We start from the raw sequence: 14,572 nt of genomic DNA on the forward strand, positions 1-14,572 counted from the left end.
TTTTTTTACAGACTTTTTGAAGATGAACAGAGAACTCATTAAGTCAAACCTATCATCAAGATCATTCCAAATTTTAACTTCAGTAAACTCATCTGCTCTTTATATTTCTTCTCAATTTACAAGTTCCAAAAATAAAAACTCCTCTGAATTAAATATTCCCTCTCTTAGTTTAAAAAAAGACCCAAACGAAAGTTCTTTCAACTGGTTCTCTGGATGAAATAAAATTTCCGACATTTTTAATGGCATTAGGTCTTTTATTTTTAAGTTTTTTTTTTTTATGTATGTCTGTTATGTATATTTTCCATTTTTCTGTCAAATTGTAAAACGAAGGAACACCAGGAAAGACTACGTAATCCCAAACCTCCTTTTGATGTGAAGCTGTCATACTGTTTTCATTGCCTGAGAACCTCTACCAAAAAAAATGCTCGCATGCTGATTTTTTTTTCCCAGTGGTATGGAACATCATTTAATGTGTCATGATGCAAAATATTAATCTTACAGAGTAGTTAAGACACTCACACAATCATCCAGTGACAACATGAGGACAAAAATCACAGAGGTACACCTCTTCCTCATTATTAAGACCTGACTCTTAAAAGTCCTTTTGGATGATTGTACAATTCCATCTTTTTGGGAAGAGTTAGGGGAAGAAGGTCAATCGCTGCTCCCAGCGTGCATAAAGCAAGTTCCATAGAGGCGTGCTGCGATCCCTGATGAAGTCAGCACCAGAACTTGAGTGACTTGGAGGTATTTTCTTACGTGTGGTTGGAACTGGAAATGACCACCAGGCACCACCAGAGGGTCACATGGTCAGTGGTGCTCCAAGGTGCCATTGGGAGTATCGGCCTTTTAACATGATACAGTTAACCCCTGCATATTTCGCCATTCACAAATTCACCCATTTTCAGAATTTTGAGGGGGGGAACCTATCATCCAAAGCCATGTCTAATATTAAAAAGAAATTACTTTGGCACCATCTGGTGACAGCTTGGTGCAAAGCAACTATGTAGAACTGAGGGGACGAGCTACATTTACTCAGGTCACACCATTGTCTAATGGAAAAAAGTGCATTGTCGCCATCTCGTGGCATTTATGTGAAATCGGAAACCTTTGGTGGATGTCAGTTATTTGCGGATTTTTGCTAGTCACGGTCCCTAACTCCCACAAATAGTACTCTATTTATATCTATAACACAAAATTATGATACCAAAACACGAAAGGAACTCAAACTATTTTCTAACTTTAAATTCGAAAAATGCACTGGAAAGCCTGGGGACACTAGCGTGTATGTTATTATTATATAAATGAAGCCATTTTGTTGTTTTTGCCTCAGTGATACATACAATAGATATACCTAAACAACCAACCTTATGAAGTTTATAACTAAAAATAGTTTTAAACTATTATTATATATATTAATAGTTTAAGGCATACAGTAAATATTGCAAAAAATGGAATCCCAAAATATTTTAATATCATTACAACCTCATTTAACATTACCCTTTAAATGAATAGTCTACAGATGATTGCATTAAAAAAAAAACGCACCAGGAGTGCACTTATAATTGCACAAGGCTCTATATAACTTCCACTAACAACCCAGGCTAAACTCAGTTCATCCCTGATACAAGATCTTAGCCTTTCAGATGATGTGTATCACTTCAACAATACTTCCTTGACACAATTACTATTTTCCTATTAGCCAGGAATTTGGCAGCATCATTTTACATCTTAAGGGGTTAGAGAAAGGGCACAAAAAAAACGTGAATAGGTGAATTTGTGAATAGCAAATCGTGACTAGGCGGTCGTTTCCTGGATGGGAATTTTTCAATACAGTGGTACATTGAGATACGAGTTTAATTCGTTCTGTAACCATGTTTGGAATTCAAAACACTCCTATCTCAAATCATCATTCCCCGCTGACATGAATGGAAACGCAATTAATCCATTTCAGCCTCCACCTCAACTTTTTCTATTGTTTTTGAATGAAGAAAATAGCAAAGTGCCTATTTTACTTGATAAAACAGTAATTACATAATGAAATAGAATATAAAGGATTAAATGCATTATGATGAATTCACTTCTTTTGGTATATGTGACTTGGCCACCCGGGGGTAGTATAATGCAGTCATGCAGACACAAACGAAGAAGAATTTCACAATTATTGTAAATGACTCAGTAAGCTGCAGTAATATTAGTTGTGTTTCACAGGTGTGCTTGGGTCTCTTGAAAGGTGTTGTATCAATCTAAGCTATTATTATTATGATTATTATTGTGGACCATGTTTATTGTGAGTATTGTTATAGGGTCTGTAAATGTGTTGCTGCATGGTTTGTTTTCAAATATCCATTCTTTAAAGTGTAACACCGCCACATGCATACTATTCGTTAGCCCGTCTATGGCGTTTGGTAGCGTGATGCTAAGTGGACTCAAGCCAAAGCTATGTGTTTTTTGTAAAATATTACTCAATATGTAATTCTCTTTGTTTAATGTTTACTTTGACAGTAAATGTCAGCAGGGAGTAGCATTAAAAAGTTTGAAGCCTTTTATTTATTGTTCACTATGTCAAATTGATGCTTGTTGTGTAGTAAGTTGTGTTGAATTCACTGCCACCATGCAGCGCACATACTGCATGTCCAATTTTGCTTGCAAGTCAAAACAAAAAGTTGGCTGAACGACAGCTCGTATCTCGAAATTGCGGTTCACTCATATCTCAAGGCACCACTGCACATACATCGCAAAGGATTCAATAACTATTTACCGTAGCTGATCTTGAGCAGTGGACTACTGCATCAGTTAGCAACTTACACCACTGCCAAAAGCAATCCAAACGTGTACAAAGGCTGGGATTCTCTCTGATCCCTTGGCCAAGGCTGGCCTTGGTTGAGGTGCCAGGCGTGTCTTCATTGGGTAAGGCTGGTCTTTTGTTGAATAGAACAGAGATGGCAGGTAAAACCTTGCACAGCCGTACTCCAACATCTCATACCAAGTCTTCTAGAAGCAGAGGAAGCGCCACTGGCTTCAAACTGCATTATTTTGCTTCTTTGTGTTCAGGGTTTCCCAAACTGTGAGTTTTACACATTCACAGAATAAAAAAAGATAAACAAGAGTACTTCTTCCAAAATTTAACGATGTAATAAATAAATGACAGCTACTGTTAGTCTCATTCTACGACATAACATCACATGATGTGCCTTCAAATGGGCCTTTGTTGTTTGTTTAACCTTCCTGTTATGTTTGTTATAAAGTCAATTTGACGTGGGGCAAAAAAAAAAAAAAGAAACACGATAAACATTATTTGCAATAAAATAGCTTAGATTTAAATAGCACCTTTCAACAGAATTTTCATTGTAAAGTAGAAGGGGGATTCCATTTGCTGAAGAAAGCAGAAGTTTCTAAACGAAAAAAATACATAATAAATCTGATCAATTTGACCCATAACCTAACAGGAGTGTTAAGATATTGGTTACTAATAGAATCTTTGCCTTAGTTGTCAGCTAATGCAGCCTGGGGTCAAATTCACCCCAAAAAACAAATCCAAAATAATAACCATGTTCATTTTGTTTTCCCACTTGTCCCCATTAAAAAGATCAAAAAGACTCAATGAAAAAATCCTGATAAACATCATTTACATCTCATTAAGTCAACTTGAAATTAAGTGAATTATATTCACTGATTACAGTTATTGAGTGAAGCAGAAATGTCATGCCCAAAAACTACATCCAGGTCAGTTTGCTCCAGCAACATAACAGGAGGGTTCAATTCCAAAGAACATTGATGCGTGGGACATGTTTACCCAGTTGCCCCCATTAAATTAGAAAATGTTTGAATGGGCGGTTCGTTTAGGAGGGTATGAGCACTGTGGGGGCGCCGAAAGGGAAGTGGGCCATCTCTGTGTTGAAGGTGGTCGTCCCCGCATGTTCGTCTCGGCTTGATCAATGAGGGTGTTGAGGGGATGACAATTTGTATACACGCACACGTTTGTGCAAAATATTGTCCCATTGCGCCACTTGTGTGTCACTGTTGTGCTTTGAAGACGTCATGTGATCTATTTACATGAGTATTACATTCATATAACAACACGTCCAATCAGTGTTAAAGGCTGGATTTACACGGTGGGTCAGTGTGTTTTCAAGTCGCACACATTTGTCAAGTGTCAATTTGAGGCAGCGACAACGCAGAAGTACACGATAACTCGAAACAATAACAATACAATAACTTCTTGTCTGCGAATGCTAAAAAGTTAACGCTGAACTGAAAGGCTATTCAGTTAAATGTGGAATGATATCGAATGCTATTGGAATGTTGGAAATGTGGGAACTTTCAAAAAGTGGAACATATTTTGTAGTTGGAATGGTTTGAATCGTTCCAGAAATGCTGAAGGAGAAGGGTATTATGTAGAATGTCTTAATGTGGGAATTTTAATGTGGAAAAAGGTTTGACTTTTGGTGAACAATGTAGAATTTGGGTAAAATGTGGAAAATATTTTGTTGTTGGAATGTTTGAAACGGTCACGAAATAATGAAGAAGGGAATAATGTAGAATGTCTTAATGTGGGGATTTTAACGTGGAATAATTTGGAATTTTGGCCCCAAAAAATGGAATTAGGGTAATGTGGGAATTTTTGCAATGTAGAAAATACTTTGTTGTTGAAAAGGTTTGAATTGTTCAAGAAATATTGAAAGAGGAGGGAATGATGTCAAATATGTGTTAATTTTACTGTAACATGGAAAAAAGTGGAATTCTAATGTGAAAATGTGGAATTTTGGCAGAAAATGTGGGATTTGGGTAATGCGATAATTTTTTGCCATGTGGAAATGTGTTTTGAAAAACCTTCTGGATGAGCTGAACATTTTGAACGTGGAATGCGAGTGATGCGGAACTATTTTGTTGAACATTTCATCGGGAATGGAAAATGCAGGAATGGTGTGACCTTGCTGAAGGTTGGAATGGTTTGAATCGGTCCAGAAATGTGGAAGTAGTTGAACATCAAAACAGTAGGGTGGATAATAAAAATAATAAAGTTAAAAAGTATAGAATCACATAAGTGTGAATGCTTCCACCATTAACACATTTAAAGCTGTAAGCAACAAATCAGGGACCCCCTCCACCCCCCTTTTCAAAACCAATCCTCCAAATAATGTTGATGTTATACTACGCCTACATTCGATGATGTAATCGAAAAATATTTGCAATTTAATGTTGCCCATCTTCTGGGATACCTGCTTCTGACTGGGGCTCATTTGTGTGAGTTCTCTAGTTGGAGTTTGTCAAATTACGAGTTCATGAGCTGCTTCAAATCAAAACCCTGAACTGGTCGCCACCCAATCGCAAGGCACATACAAACAAAGAAACAAAGTGTTGATCAAATACCACTTCTACAACCTGGAAAGTTTGAAGCGTGAAAATATTCACGCTTAAAGCCTTTGGTGCCTAAAATCTATCCCATGGGGTCGTGGCAGGGCTTTTCACCCACCGAGGCACTTGTCTTTTTGCTGCCCGTTTTTTGGATACCGTTGCCCTCGCTGACTGCCTACCTGTGTACCGAAACCATCCTGTTTATTAAACAGGGTGTTGTTTGGAACTGTCTTTTGAGTCTTGCATTTGGCTTCTACTCCTCGTACTGCCCATGACAGATTTCCAAATCAGACTTGGGTCCTTGAGATTTTTTTGTGTGCATCCTGTCATGACAGACATGTCCACCCAATTTCCTGTCCGTTGTTGAAACTGAACACTTGAAATAAATAATACAAATATTTCATTTGACATAGCGTTTAGTTGGTCTAGACTGCCTCACAACCACACCCACATCCTCCATGGGTGCGACGCCCTCGAGGGGAAAGTGTGGGTGTTGCAACACCAACATCCCCCACAGGTACGACGTTTCAGGTGTTCATTTAATGTGAAACACAATGATATGGAATATGTGTCACTTCAACCCTGAGGATATCCCATTTGCATGATGCTTAGCCGAATTGTGCTTACGGAGGATGCGGTGTAAATCCAGCCTTAAACAGAAGAAGAACCTTCCCCGTTGATTGTGTTCTTCTTCTTTCACGTCAACTCCCACATTTTACACCCAACGATGCAAGAAAAACAAAGTAAACAGCTTCAAGCATAACATCGCTTACATCAGTGGTTCTCAAACTGGGTTCCACAATATGGTCCGCAAAATAATTTGTAATAAATTATTAAGTTGTATCATTAAAATATGGGGAAAACAAAGATAATAAACAAATGACTTTTCAGTACCTTTGCTCTGGGCCAATTAAAAGCTCTGATATGATTGTGAAATATCATAAATAAGCATTAGTTGTAAAAGCAAAGTCATTGTTTTTGGTGTGTTTTTTAATAAAAGGTGTATTATTACAGGAATAAAGTCCTATTCTTTTTAAAAACAAAAGGCGTTTTTTTTCAAAAATATAGTCCTATTTTTTAGAGAGTAAAGATGTCTTTTTTTGGTCTTTTCAATAAAAGGTCAAATATTACGAGAGTCTTTGTTCTTGAAAAAGTATGACTTTATTCCGATAATATTACGTTTTTCTCCCCTTCCAAAAATAATTTATGGTTACATTGACTTTTTCTGTGAAAAGACGTGACTTTTGAATTCTTATAACATTTAAGGCAGTGATGGACAACTGGCGGACCGCAAGGCCACATGGCCACACTTGGAGTAGCCTCTCAATTAATTTTTGCGATTTTTATTTTATTTTTTTTATAATTTTAAATGTGGTAGAGGAAACATGAGGCCAGCGCCCACACACGGAGTGGCCCCTAGATTAATAAAAAAAAAAAATAATAGTTTTTTAAATACGTTTCCTCTCCCATAATAGAACAGTTTTAAGTTGCAATACCATTCACTGCTATATAGCAGACATCGCTTACTATAGCACCAGATCTTCTTCAACAAAGAAGAGTGGTGATGCCTTGATGAAAATCAGCAGGAAGAGAGAATAATAACGTAATGGTGAAAAGCTGCGGCAAGAGAAATCTCAACCAAGAAAGTTGCACGCCCATGTGGCCCCGTGGTAGCGCTGACAAAAGAATTGTGGCCCCCGTCATCATATAAACTGCCCGTCCCTGATTTAAGGGTAAATGTGGTAGTTATGTTTAGTTGGAGTTAGGATTGTGAAGAGGTTTTTGGAAAAATGTCTCCCCTGTAAGGTGTCACCAGACCCAAAACGTTTGAGAACTACAACTGACAGCAGGTCATCATCATAACGTTATGAAATTATTGCAGGTTTAGAGACCTTTTCACAATCTTTACAAACGTAGGCACCGGGATACTTCCGGGTGGCAGTAAAGCGATACCGCTGACTCGAAGTGAAAATGATGAGAAAAGGACACTAAAAGGTTTGGGTATTTTTCGACGTCCTTAAAAAAGAACAAGATTAATACAGCGGAAACGTTGAAGGTGGAGTGGAGGTCATAAATAGTGAGAAGATTGCAAGACTCCGTGGTGGAGTTGTAGCCACGTCTGAAGGGATAGGCGTAAAACCAAACCTCATCATCGGGTTTGTGGTCAGCCTTTTTTCTCATGTATCTATAAAATGTTGGGTTGAGTTGTCTTTGAGTAATTTAGCAAAGCTTTATGGCTAGCCTACTAGTAGACAACAACAACTCTCAAGTTCAGCGTCAAAGGAGCTCATCTGTGCCATTAATCCCAGCAACAGAAAAGTCAATTAATGAGCCAGTCCCTCAACGATCACATTAATTTTGTCCGAATTTCCACCACATCTATTTTTGAGTCAGCTTACCAGTTGAAATGTAAATTACATCACCACTGAGTCTCCCTTTTGAGTATTTTACCTCACATAACATCATCTTTTAGACTGACACTATGACACTGGTAACAAAGAAGGGCTAAAATCACAATTCAAGGCATTCACCCTATTTTCTCAGTTGCTCTGCCTTGGTCAAATGACGTAAGGGATGGTTTACAAGGGGTGCCATCGGAGATGGCTGGAGTTTTGCCACCTCGCAGTACCTGTGATGTCGAGGTGGAAAGGTCAATTTCAGTGTGTTCCTCCTGAGTTAAGACCAATCCTTTTGCTGTGTTTTGGAAGGACAGGGTCGGTCACCTCCCGCGAGCACATAAGAGGAAGCGGCGCCCCTCATCGGACCACATTTAGAACCAGTGTTCTTGTGCTTTGAAGGTTAAATGGCATTCAGCTCCAATAAGGGCGGGTGTTCTTTCCGCTGCAGGGGTTCGCTCCTCGGGTTCTGCTGCAGGGCGGCGGGCATCTGGCTGCTCTCCTCCGGGGGTCTCGGCGGCGACAACCGCCCCTGCTCGGGATTGACACTTTGCCACTTTCTGTCACTGGGCTGCATCTCTAGAGCCGGAGTGTCCTTGCAGCAAAAGTACTGCTGCCAGATCTTGCGGAAGGCCGTGCGGAACTTCTTGATGCGGAAGGCGTAGACGATGGGATTGACGGCCGAGTTGCCATGGGTGAGCAGGATGGCGATGTAGAGGAGAGCAATGGGTTTCTGGCACTCGGGGCAGAAGAGCGTCACGCAGTTTATGATGTGTAGGGGAAGCCAGCTGACGGCAAAGAGAAAAAGGACCAGCGCCAAGGATTTGGCCAGATTGAGCTCCTTGTCGTAGTATTTGCTGGGGTCGCTGTGGCTGCCGGTCAACTTTTTGCTGTTGAGCTGCTTGTGGATCATGTAGAAGATCTCGGCGTAGATGAGCAGCATGAGCATGAGGGGCGGCAGCACCCAACCGAAAAAGTTGAAGTAGACCATGTAGTCCATGCTGATAACGTTCTCGAACTGGCAGGTGACGAGCAGGTCGGAGCCGACGGAGCCGTTCTGCTGGAGACGCCCGAGGTTGTTCCAGCCCAACATGGGCGTGAGGCCCACCACGAAAGCCACCGCCCAGCACACCACAACAGCAACGCCCGCACGCCGGGGCGTCACCACCCGCTTGTACCTGCGGGGGCCCACAGAGAAGCAGCCTTGGGTCAGTGCCAAAATTAAATGTGGGAAAGTGTGGGTGTTCAAGCCTTTCACTGGTAAGGGCACAGGTGTTGTAAATCCAAACGATAGTGAAAGCACTGACAATGATGTAAATATGATACATTTGAATTGTATAGAACAATAAGCATTATGTAAATATGCTACATTTGAGGAGAACATTAAATACTAAGTACATTAAATATGTTACATTAGAGCTGAATAGAACATGACATATGATGTACTGTACATCGAATATGCTACATTTGAGATGTATAGAGCATTAGTTGTGATAAAGTAAATAGGTTACATCGGTGATGAATAGAATATGAACTATAATGGAAATATGCTACATTAAAGGTACGCATTAAATATGATGTAAATTTGCTACGTTAGAGGGGAAAAGACAACTACAGTATGCCCATTAAATATGCCACATTAGAAATGTATAAAATAATAAATATGATATAGAATAAATATGTTGCACTACAGGTGTGTAGACATTAAATATGTAAGTATGCTACATTAAAGTTACACATTAAATACGTTGTTAATATGCTATATTAGGGGAAAATATTAAATACTATGTACATTAAATATGCTATATTAGATGTATAGAACATTTAATATGATGTAAATATGCTACATTAGAGGCACATAAAAAAATACTATGCACATTAAATATGTTACATTACAAATGCATAAACTATAAATGTAATGGAAATATGAAATGCTAGAGGTGCAAAGACATAAAATATGATGGAAATATGCAACATGAGAAGTGCATAGACAACAAATATGATGTGAACATGCTCAATACATTTGATGTGTGTGGTTTATTTAAATAAGTAAAATAAAGTATGGTAATTTCCCTCATTTAAATCAATGGGGGAAAGAGTGAGCACAGGCCAACTTAACACTATGAAACGTTTAATATTTGTATTATTTATGTATTTTTGTTAACTTCTTGATACAATTTTGGCCTTTTCGCATGCATCTAGTTTCATATATTCCAAGAATGTAAAAATAGTCATATGGGAAGTGTGTCACTGTAAATGTATATGGAAAAAGACAGTACAAAAAATGGGATGACAGCATTAAATGGGAAGCGTGCACTTGGACCTGCAGTGTAAATCCAGACTTCAGACATTCCGACATTTGCGCACATCTTGCCTGAGGCGAAAGAAAATGCTGCAATTAGGCTCGGCGTTCATGCGTTGGATTAGTATTGACTAGAGATGTAGGTGTTGGGACGGCCGCGTCTCTAAATGGAGCAAAAGGCGAGTATTTCACACATTAGGCCTGCATGACCAGTTGGCTTCTTCCTGTATCCTTGTTCTGTGTGAAAAGGTACAGTTAACATGTATTTGTTTGTCTGATGTTATAACTGTTTAATTCATTATAATATCACGACAATCATATTGGAGTGAATATACTCTGAAGTTGTGTCTCACTGTACACGACCGTGTGACTAAAATTAGCCATGTAGAAGAAGGGACAGAAGTGAGCTACATGATTCAGCAGAAATGACATCATCAACCAAAATTGCTCCGACCATGGGTAGACCTGACGTAAGTCAATCCATCCATCCATGCATCCATCCATCCATCCATCCATCCTCTATCTCGCTTATACTCACTTTTGGGTAAGAAGCGGGGTACAGCCAATCACAGGCCACCCAAGGTAAGCCCTCTCTTCTATTTTTCATAGTTTTCAGCCGTAATGAAGTGTGTCACTCGAAGCAACGCAACCCTATTCTCATATTGTCAGAAAAAGACATTTACACAGTTATTTTTTCTATTATAAAGCTATTAGCTAAATTCTTGACCACATAGCTTAGTAGCTAGCTACAATCTAAAGCAAAGGTCACCAATCGTTTTGAGACTGAGGACTACTTTTTGGGGACTGATTAATGCAATGGGTGAAAAGTTTGATAAAACATTTTGAAAGAACAATTTTTCTCAAATTACATTTTAAAATAGGTTGTTAATATTATATTTTATTATTAAGAATGAATGATATTCATTTATTGAAAGACCCATGTCATGTCAATCATGTCAATGATTTCTTGATCAATTACGAGACAGATCGAAATCCATATGCAAAACTTTTTTTCTGCCAATCTCTGCCAGTGGTTGCATTTTCAAATGATCACTTCTGCATAGAAAATCATAATGTCCCAATCACTAGTGAGCTACATTTAGAACAGCCCCACGGGCTACTCATGGGTGCTTGGGCCTGCGGGGACCAAGTTGGTGACTTCTGCTCTAAAGAATCAACCAAATGTGGTTCTTTGGCTTGTACGCAGAGGGGAGTGGTGCTCTATATTTAGCAAACATTTTTAGTAGTTTTTATTTAGAACCAATGATTATCTAATACAAGTTTGCATGTTCTCCCCGTGCCTGCGTGAGTTTTCTCCTCCCACATCCCCAAAACATGCATGGTAGGTAGGTTGATTGAGGACTCTAAATTGCCCTTAAGTGTGAATGTGTGCGCGAATGGTTGTTTGTTTATATGTGCCCTGCGATTGGCTGGCGACCGGTTCAGGGTGTACCCCGCCTCTCGCCCGAAGATGGCTAGGATAGGCTCCAGCACGTCCGCGACCCTTGTGAGGATAATACGGTACGGAAAATGGATGGATGGATTATCTCATGGTTTTACTGCATATAAGACAATAAATATGAGAACCAATCCATGGTGATACAGTATATAGAATCATGGGTGCTATATAGAAACCCAGTGGTGTATAATAGTGCTATATAGAACTGAGGGTGTGTGTGTGTGTCTTCTTTACACACACACACACCCACACACACACACACACACACACACACACAGTCATACAAAGAATAGTCACCATTGCGCTCAGTGACTCAGTAAGTTGCAATAATATTGGTCATTTTTCGCAGAGGATAAATAGTATATGCCTGTGAGTATTTTATTATTGTGTGTCTGCATGCGTTGCTCTACCTTTTGTGTACAAATATCCATTGCGTATAGGTTATAACACTGCGACTATCAATGCTATTCAATTAGCGCGTCAATGGTGTTTTCTATTATGTGTTAGCATTATGCTAGGAGGTGCATTCCTAAGGTAAAGTTATTTGGTTGTTTTACCTATACAGTATGTTGTTCTGTTTAGTTTCTGTGTAGTTTAACAGTAAACTTCAGCTGGGAGTGGCATTAAACAGCTTGAAGACTTTTTTTTTGTTTGTTTTGCAGAATTCTTCACCAATTGTTTGCCAAAGTGCTGCTTATTGTGAAGTGACTTTAATTGTTTGCTGCCAACATACAGCGCTTGTATATCAAGTTTGTGCTCACAGTCAAAGCAGAAAATCGTTCTTATCTTACAAAAATATTAAGGTTGGTCACTCGTATCTCAAGACGACACTGGATATGATATGACATAAAATTATCTCATTATAAGTGTACTGTTTGAGATTCGTTGAGCTAAATAAATAAAATCATTTTATTTTTAATTATGACCTGTTTTTCTTAAAAACACAATAAAAATCAGACGTTTTCAAAAATGTTGGTGCCTAAATTGTGCTCCAATTTGGGGATGACCAGGTCCTTGAGGACAAAGGTTTGCCTTGCACCCCTGATTTACCACATGCATTATTTTGCGATAGCCCACCACAGTTTACTACAGGGAATACCTCGTGTAGCAAACTAAGTGAAAACATTACTGATCATGTGGTATTATCAGACATGTGCACACATAGACCCCAAGTGGTGCTCAAGCATTTGTTCTTTTGTCCTTGATGAAAAAAGTGCCCTTTTTTTCTGCCCTTTTTTTTTTTTTTTAATTTTATTCATAAATATTCAAAAAAAATTAAAATGACCATCTGTGGCATCAGTTGCACCCTAAGTGTTTTGATATCTGACAGGCAATTATTTGAGTCCTTGGGAGAATTATACATAAGATATTGATGGGTTGGAATTTTTTGTACCCTTCTTCTGACTAATACCTTTGAACAATGAGACACCTCTGATGCTGCAAAAGCTCTCTGTGGACCAGGCTTGTGCTGTAAGATGTGACTACAAACATGTCAGGAAAAGCCTACTAGAACAGCAGTAATTTATTCGGGTTAATCAGGTGCACTGTACATTGTGGCAGCTGTGTGTGGATTTCCATTTAGTTTCAACATGATTGCTTAATTATGAACACAGCCACATACCCATTTATAAGAGGGTGTGTGCACTTGTGCAGCCACGTTATCTCAGTTGTTTATTTTTACTTCAACTCGCTGCAATGTTGAATTTCATTAAATTGATTAAAAGTGGGAAAAAATGGTTTTAAAATTATTTATCTTGGTCTCATTTTTATATCACAAAAACCTGCTAGGGGTGTGTATCCACAGTAACTTCCCTTCACCTCCTTTGCTAATAGTTGTATTATTGACTGTGTTGATTGTGTTAACAAAAATAAATCCATAATATATAATCCATTTACTACTGTTTTTTTCTTGATTGTATGAATCATTTGGGCGATAGGTGCACTTTTTTTGGCTTGGGCACCTCCCTCCAAATATGTCTGTGCTCGTGCCTGGGTATTACCTGGTGGGGATCTTGACTCTCAGGTATCGGTCGATGGCAATCGCGAGCAGTGCCAGGATGGAACTTTGCGTGAGTACCAGAACCGTGCAGGCGACCAGCAGGCAGCTGTAGAAGTGCGTCTGCAGCCCGATGCTGATGGTGATGGCCAGCGGGATGACCAGCGCCCCCACCGCGATATCGGCCAACGCCAGCGACACGATGAAACAAAAGGTGGTGTCCCGCAGGGATTTGTTGATCCTCACCGCCCACACCACCATCACGTTGCCCACCACAGATGCCACGGCAATCGCCACCTCCATGCCGATGTAGAGGGACCGGGAGGAGAGCAGTGCTCCGGGCATCCTTAAAGAGGATGTCGTCGGGGGTGGGGAAAACAAGCTAAGAAAGAAAGGGAAAAAAAAAAAAGAGCTCTTTTGAGTTTCACACGTACGCGCGTGTTTTTTGCTCAGCTGGTCCGGGAGCAGGTGCGGAGATTCGTGCGTCCGCGGCGTGGATGCATGATGCTTCCACTTGGCTGCATCTCCTGCTTGAGGAGGAAAGAGGAGGAGAGGAGCATCCTTTCCTCCGTTCATGCGCGTGGGGCAAGAGGAGGAGGAGGGGGAGGTGGTGGTGGGAGGGGGGGGGGGGGGTTCTGCGACTGAACAAAAGAGGAGTTTTAAGATAATACACCAAACAGCATTGGACGCCTCCCAGTTCCTTTTCCTCCCCCTCAGCTTTCGTGCTGTTTGCTTCAAAATAGTAACATTTTCATGCGCACCTACTGGGGGAAAAAAAGTATTGATTTAAATGTGTACATTGTCCCACATCAAAATGAAAATGTGGTCAACTGTGTCAGTTTCCCTTCTTCTCAACTTTAATGCTTATGTTCTAGTCACACATACAGTATGTTTAATTTTAGCCCGAGCCAAGAATATCATCATAATAATTGTCAATATCAAACTCTGAACTACAGATATTTTCAAAATGTATTCCCAGAATTGATCATGTATAATACAGGTTCTTTTTTTTATAAAGATTTTCATTAAAATTGAGGGTGCACACTCACATAGGTGTAAGA

General features: G+C 39.6%; 1 protein-coding gene across 1 annotated transcript; it reads right to left on the reverse strand.

Annotated features, from left to right (window-relative positions):
• Positions 1–7,969: 7,969 nt before the first annotated feature.
• Positions 7,970–13,856, reverse strand: adora1b (adenosine A1 receptor b). Its single transcript, XM_061694621.1, has 2 exons — positions 13,516–13,856; positions 7,970–8,932 (listed from the first exon to the last, which is right to left on the reverse strand). The coding sequence occupies exons 1-2, from the start codon at positions 13,854–13,856 to the stop codon at positions 8,158–8,160; spliced, it is 1,116 nt and encodes a 371-aa protein (XP_061550605.1). The 3' UTR covers positions 7,970–8,157.
• Between the last annotated feature and the right edge of the window lie 716 nt (positions 13,857–14,572).

Source organism: Phycodurus eques, chromosome 1 (assembly GCF_024500275.1).
Source record: "Phycodurus eques isolate BA_2022a chromosome 1, UOR_Pequ_1.1, whole genome shotgun sequence".
In the NCBI taxonomy this organism is placed as follows: domain Eukaryota; kingdom Metazoa; phylum Chordata; class Actinopteri; order Syngnathiformes; family Syngnathidae; genus Phycodurus; species Phycodurus eques.